General features: G+C 33.3%; 1 protein-coding gene across 1 annotated transcript; it reads right to left on the reverse strand.

Moving 5' to 3' along the window:
- Positions 1-5,509: 5,509 nt before the first annotated feature.
- LOC122031212 (probable protein S-acyltransferase 22) lies at positions 5,510-7,057 on the reverse strand. Its single transcript, XM_042590355.1, has 6 exons — positions 7,022-7,057; positions 6,838-6,906; positions 6,689-6,760; positions 6,339-6,467; positions 6,162-6,242; positions 5,510-5,824 (listed from the first exon to the last, which is right to left on the reverse strand). Exons 1-6 carry the CDS (start codon positions 7,055-7,057, stop codon positions 5,510-5,512), a joined length of 702 nt encoding a protein of 233 aa, XP_042446289.1.
- Positions 7,058-7,812: the final 755 nt, after the last annotated feature.

Consider the following 7,812-nt stretch of genomic DNA (forward strand, 5'->3'; position numbering starts at 1 on the left):
CTTTGGGAAAAAATCTTTCTCACCCCTTTACCACTTGACGGTCGGCTATAAATTGATTCTGTGATATACCTCCCTCCATATAACTTAGGGACCGGCTGTGAGGGACTCCTAGGATGAGTGTAATCACCTTTTACTATAAAAATATTTGGAAAATATAATTTAGTGTAAAAATAGCATCACTTTTTTAAATAAAATTAATAATTTTAATATAAAATATGCTTTAAATAGTAATCAATCAACTTTTTGACAATAGCAACCCTAAATTTAGTTGATAAATTAAATAATTTAATAAAAATAAAAAAAATATTATGATGATGATAACAAATAAAAAAAAGATCAATACTATGAAATTTTTTTTACTTTATAGAAATTACAAAGAAAAAATAATAAATTAGATCTCTTAACTCAGATAACTCACTTAAAAGTTTACCATTATAGCTTCATTCACCCTCAAGGTTACCTATTTAAAAGTCTACGGTGTTATGAAAGTTTAACAAATATTATGAAATCCATCAAAAATAACAACTCACTTATAATATTAACAAATATTATGAAAGGTGAAACCATACTTAGAAAGGAATTTTTAAACTGATATGGCTAAGTAACATAGCCCTCTTCCATTATTCCCTTTTGGCACATAAAAAATATACAAAAATATAATTTATGAAAATGAAATTGATCATAAAAATATTTTTATTATCCATATATATCTAAATGAAAACATAAGTTTAATGCTTGGTTGCTTGAAAAAAAATATACAAACCACTAAAAATTTTAAAGTTTCAAAAAAAGGTTTTCTTGAAAAATCACAAAGTTACATGAACATCATCAAAATTTTCAAAAGTGATATAAAGTTGAAAGATGACTATGAGTTTCAATAAATTCAACATTAAATGCCTTAGTATGAATCAATTTAAGAAAAAAACTTATCTTTTAAATACAAATTAAAATAAAATTTTAAATTTTGATGTTTGAGATATATTTACCCTACCAATACATTGAACTAGTCAATGATTACTATTTTGATTCAATAAAAAATTCCAAAAGTCTTGAAATTTAAGACTCTCAATACAAATATTTAGTTCAACCCTATGTTTTAAGTGACACATAAATAATATATCAAAAATTTTGTTATGTGATGATGCAAACTAACCTTGCAAAGTAAAGCGACAACCATAATATAAAGATATTGATTGAAATTCAACATGGTTGACTTTTCTAAAATATTATAAGGAATAGTAAATTATTTGGAAATTAATTTAAGTTGACCTGACTAGATTCACCATTTACTCTATAAGAACCCATATCCTATAAATAAACTTTTATTTGATAGCTTCTATCATATACTCTAAGAAAGGACTTTTGTTTCTTAGATTCCTTGTAACCAATCCATTTTTTACTAAAATTAACCCTTAATCTCTTCGGATCATGTTTCACATGGATTTCTAGTCCACGATCCCAAATTTTGATATCTTGATACTGGTATCAGAGTCACAGGTTTACGAGGCCTATTTTACGTGTTTCTGATTTTGTAGTTTTTTCTTGATTTGACTTTTAGATTTTGGGACCAAGCAACTGCAAGACATCACCAAGATATGGGAAAGTAAGATATATTTCTGGTGATTATCTTTTTTTTTATGTTCACTACCTTGATTAGGTTATGGTTAGACACTATCCAATTTAGTTGGATTGTGTATCTATCTCTATACTTGTCTAGTAGGTATTTATTGACTTGGTGAGCATGATCTTGTTAGGATGTATACTAAAAGCTTAGTTTTTTGTATGTACATAAGAATCACATTGGTCAAATGTCTGCATTTAGTTAAATGTAGTTGTCCATTTAATTTATATTATAGATAACATGGTGTGTGGTGTCACACAGAAGATCATGTTATCAGTTCCTTATAAATTATAAATAATAGCTCATGACCAAGATGGATAGGGGCAAACTATTGGAATGGTCGTAGTGTAATTTAGTATTAGTTTATCTTGACTATAGTGTAATTTGGACAAACTCTTCCATTATTCCCTTTTGACACATAAAAAATATGAAAAAATATAATTTATGAAAATGAAATTGATCATAAAAAATCTTTTTATTATCCATATATATCTAAATGAAAACATAAGTTTAACGCTTGGTTTGTCACGCCCCGAGGAGTCCCTGCCAGAAGAAATTTCGGCAACATCTCCCCTGTACGGTTGACAATTTGAAACTTTTCTACGACACACCATACACGGTCAACACGGCCGGAACAAGATATATAAGTAAAGCACACCAACCACGTAGTTTAATAGTAAAACTAAACTAAAACAATGATAAGGATAAACCATCCCAAAAATCCTACTCAACTACACTCATAAAACACAAATCACGACACAATAAAATCCACTAACCTCTTCTGCCGTCCAGGCAGGCATGTAGTAGAACAAATCCAAATAAAACCATACAATATCCATAAAGCAAAACCAGTATATGTTGGAAAACATAGACGATAAGACAACAGGGTAAAGTAAAGAAAAACTAAAAAAGAGATCCAAACGAACTCCTCGAAAATCTGGAGGGGGACTAGCGACTGGAACCTCCTGACAACATCAACCTGAAAATAGCAACGAAGGAGGGTGTGAGTCCAACACTCAGCGGGTAACTACTGATATGCATAGTACAAAAATAACAACTAACACTAATCATATGTACAATCTCCTGATATAAGAATAATAAATACAACTGAAATAAATAGGAGAAAATTGTACTAATCAGGACCTGGGTATAAATATAATAAGGTCGTCCGACCGAGAGGTATCAAAATCCTGTATGCATGTCAAACATATGCATCCATCCAATATGCAGCAAATAAATGCAGCAAACACAAGCAATAAATGCATCAATGCGTATGATGTCAATGACATGTCCTAGTCACCCCAACTCTCCAGTCAGCCATCTCACACACGATGGTGAGATTGAGTGGGTAGGGCTATGACAACCGTGCACTCTGCCATCACTGCTCTTGATGAGTGACCGAGTGGACGGGATACTATTGGAGTACACCTATCCTCCTTACCCCAAATCATAAGTAGGGAGCTCAATGCTCTCATCTCCCTGAGCAAGTCCAGAGGAGAGATCCCTGCCCTACTACAACGTTGGGTCACACTAACCCATGAGTGGATGAACGGAGCCCTTGACAGAGCACCTGCTGCAACATACCCTACATGAATAAAAACCACTAACCCATGAGTGGTTGTGTGTGTAGATCCATGTAACTGGTGATATGCTCAACAATAATGGAGCCGACTATCGCGCAGCATGCAATCATGCGAGATAATGCATGACACTAAACATGGCAATATCCTGAACCTATCCATATATATATAATGTGTACCCTTACATCAATGGGTCATATCCGAAGATCTAAGGTACACAAGTCAAGTATAATAAAATTCTAGTGTGGTATATCAAAAGGGCATGGTATGTCATTACCTCTATGATCATAAGTAATCTGAAGGGTATAAACATGAATGCAAAATAGGAAACAATCATAGCATGCACAGGTAATGGATAATGACATACCGATGTAGATATAAAACATCACTACAAGAAAAAAGCTAAACAACAACGCTTTTTTGGCGTTGTCGTATGTACTTAAAAAGTGATGTTGTAGATGGTGTTGTAGAAAGTCATATCAAAGACAACGCTTTAAAAGCGTTGTGGTTGGTCACAAAGACAACGCTTTTTAAGCGTTGTCTTTTCGTTCTTAAAAAGCGTTGTTATAGATGCTGTTGTAAAAATGCACATATCAAAGACAACGCTTTAAAAGCGTTGTGGTTGGCCACAAAGACAACGCTTTTTAAGCGTTGTCTATTCGTTCTTAAAAAGCGTTGTTAAAGATGCTGTTGTAAAAATGCACATATCAAAGACAACGCTTTAAAAGCGTTGTGGTTGGTCTCAAAGACATTGTTTTTTAAGCGTTGTCTTTTATTACTTAAAAACGTTGTCTTTTTAAATTTATAAAATATAGTGTTTTTCTTAATTAAATAGCAAAAATTATAAAAAATACTCAAAATTTACATATAATTGAATATCCACAACCACAATCATTTTTATAATAAGACTATTTAATAAATAAATAAAACTTTATATTATACAAACAAAATGTATACATATTGATCCACAAATTAAATTTGTATCATACAAGTTATCCTTAACTTCATGACAATAATTTTTCAAACACACAAGTTTTACAAAACCTCATCATTGACTAACCCCTGTTGTTGGTGTCCATCGCATGGAATTGCTTCTTTAAGTCCAGCAATCTCTTCTTCTGAAAGGCTTTCAGCTATCACTCTTAGAGCCATCTTCTTCAACTTGTCATCAGCACACCTGGGGTTGTAGGCAATCAAGAAATTTTGTATGAAAACTTTCATACATGTAAATCTCGTACTAAATAATATGTCAATGTTATATATACATGTAATTCATACCGTAAGTGTGTTTATATCGTAACTGACAAGTTTTCTTTAGGGCCAACTTCTACTCAAGCTCTTTAAACACTGCATCAAAATAAAAAAATTGGCATTAGTTCTGTGCTAAATGAAAATCATATTTAGAGGAAAAAGCGGGAGTGCTGTAGATGGATATATTAACCAAGCATATTAATGTTTGACCTGTCTTTACAAGTTCTAAGCATATATATTAACCAAGCGGGAGTGCTGTAGACTCCGAACCAAGTAAAAATAAACTGTGTTAGCAATTGTTTTTACTTAACTTATATTCTGCTGCATTTTACTCAATTGTTTTTAAACGAACGTGAAAAAGCAACGAGTGCTATTGACATTAATTTTGAACTAGAATTAATTTTGAACTAGAATTTCTGTAATAGAATCTAACTTAAGTTATACCATGAGATTGACAATTATTTACACAATTGAGCTGAAGCAAGGTAAAAGTTCAACTTGACATGACACATTCACAGTCCCAAAATCGAGGACGACATTCTATTCCCTTCCAACACCCATGCGTCATGGAAATATATATATTAACAAACTGTAGACATTATCCTACTATCAAATTCTCAGAAGTCAGAAGTTGGCAATGGAAATGTGAATGCAGTTCAATTTATGAATAGCTAATGATCAACTAAGTTGATTTTGGTTAGCTTTCCAGCGAGAGCTTGAATAAGAAATCGCATGCAGTTTACAAGATTCTTAGTTCACGAAATTCCATAAAAACGGGTTAATTATAACAACATTAACTACCCATATTAAAAGATATATTGCATCTTTCAAAATAGGTTCACAAGAAACAAATCATCTAAAGAGGTCAATGCATGAAAACAAAATTCAAACAGCACACACCTAAGTTCGCTAACCATTGAACCAAGTGTACAATAAGCAAGTGGATTACATTTGTTATTTCAATTTTTATTCAAAAATACGATAATGATGAATAAGGAGAAATGAATGAAGTGCTGATAAAGATTTACAACTAGGCTTTTTTACCAAAAAAAAACTTTTAATTAAATGGATTTGCCTCGTACAGTAAAAAAAATCTTATTAAAAGGTTTTTCAAAAATAATCTTAACCATGGTAAATTACATTCACAATAACTTTCTAAATAATGAAAGTATGATACCTGATCCTCAAGGAATAATCTTGGCGGAGTACACCATGCACCCCGATGGAATTGATTGAAAGAACTGGTGCTGCTTAGTCCAGTAAAAGAGCTCACTTGGGACATTTGCGGACTTTGCTGCCCACCAACAGCAAGTTGCTCCTGCTCCTGATCTTGCTCCCTCAAAGCAATAATGTAATCATAGGTGCTGATTCCCTGTAAGCGCATCCATGTAGAGTAGCATGAGCTAGTTAAAGTGTCAATTTTCTCCAGAATTGATGAATAAACAACACCATATCGTTCAAATTCTACTATTTGTTTTCCACTATGGAAAATCTATCAGTTAAATAACAAGCTGTAATAGTTCAGTTGGATAATAAGTTTCAGTAATGCTCAGTGTATGGATGAATGCAAAGAATTTGAAAATATAAAAGATATATTCCTTGAAATAGAGATATTTGACCGGATACATAGGTTTGTTTTATATAAATGTAGGAGTTGTGTAACTGGTAGTGTTTGCTGTGTCACAAGTAGAAATATGAAAGTAGTGTACCTTTTTTATTAAAAGAATATGGAAGAAGAAAAGTTGTGCAACTGGAAGAGTAGCAACCATGGCTAATAAAGTGCACACAGCCTGCATTATAGAGACATTATCAAATTAGTATCAGAACCTTGAAAAATCCTCATTATGATGTGTGATTTTCATTCATTTTCTCTTCTGAGTACTCACCACCACAATGATAAAGGGTGCCAAGGAAAAGCTACTACCCAGCTTTGAAACAATTTCAGCAGAAAATCTCCTTCTCTCAACAAAACACAGTATCAGCACAAGCATCCCAACAGCCCACTGCAGAATAAGCTGGCCCAAGGTGCACAAAGCATGGAGACCAATCAATAGTCAATCAGAATGAAAAGGACCTGACATAAAATGCATTCTATGTATCAGGTCCTTCACGTACTAAGAAAATAGTATCTTCTAAGTTGATGCACACAGATGATAAATCTACACTAAGAAAATAGTGTCAATCACTATGATTAATGAATACAACTATTGGAATGGTAGGAAATATTTGTGCTTACCAAGAGAAGAGCAAACACCATGAGGATGAAGAACCTTTTGTAATTTTTTCTTCCTATGCAGTTATTGATCCACTACTAGGAAAGATGAATACTGCATATTACTACAAGATAACAAAACATATAAGGTTGTGAATGGAGAAAACCCTCACCCTGCAATGATGATCAAAGCCATCAACGCATTTGTCACAGACTCTACAATGCTTACTATATTTTAGAACCTGCAATACAAACAGATAGAAATCATTAGAGAAAAACCAAGTTAATATAAAGCACATAAGAACTTTATTTTCTTGAAAAGATTGTGTGGCTCATCGTAAATGAGATCTCTATCACCTTTCTCCCTAATAACCAATATTCTGAATTATCCATCTTTTATGGTTATGCATTTGTCCAAAGGCCATCTGATCAAGCAATCAAAAAAAGTAAATTACTCATCTTACTGTCCTATTCTTTTTAAGACATCCTACCACACCACATGAGAAGCACCCACATTGTTTTGGTTAGCCTAGAAATTTGCAACTTATCACCTCGAATCCCAACGGTGGCATCACTCTGAATTATTGCACAACTTCTCCATCCATAGCAATCCAAACACCAGAACACGAAATGGCGAAGAAATATTACCTTAGTTAAGATGGAAGATTAAAAGTATTGATCAGGAAGAGACCAACAACTTTAGAAGCCTCGAAGTTTTAAATTTTGTCCATGCTGGTTGGCACAGGGAAAAAAAATTCATTCCATCTGCCAACTGGCACACGAAAAAGAACAAAACTACTGGTATGCTCCTATGAACTGCACCACCGCTTGCCGCCTTTAACACCTCATGTGTTCCTCTTTGTCGGTTGAAACCTACTATGTCACCTCATTGCCAATTGAAACCCACTGCATCCCCTCACGAGCAGTCTTCTGAACAGCCACCCACCGGATGAGGCCAATAGCTTTGAATGCCTTAAACACATGGTTTTAGATCTTGTTTGTGTCACTTAACATGGCCAATATATATGCTTGGAGAAGATGACTTGTTTCAGAAGCTTTTTAGATCAAAGATATGAAGTGCATTGTTATAAAACTAGATGCACGAACACTTGCTTATACGGTTCTTGAAATAAAATACATTCGTAACC

Source organism: Zingiber officinale, chromosome 11A, assembly GCF_018446385.1.
Source record: "Zingiber officinale cultivar Zhangliang chromosome 11A, Zo_v1.1, whole genome shotgun sequence".
Lineage (NCBI taxonomy): Eukaryota > Viridiplantae > Streptophyta > Magnoliopsida > Zingiberales > Zingiberaceae > Zingiber > Zingiber officinale.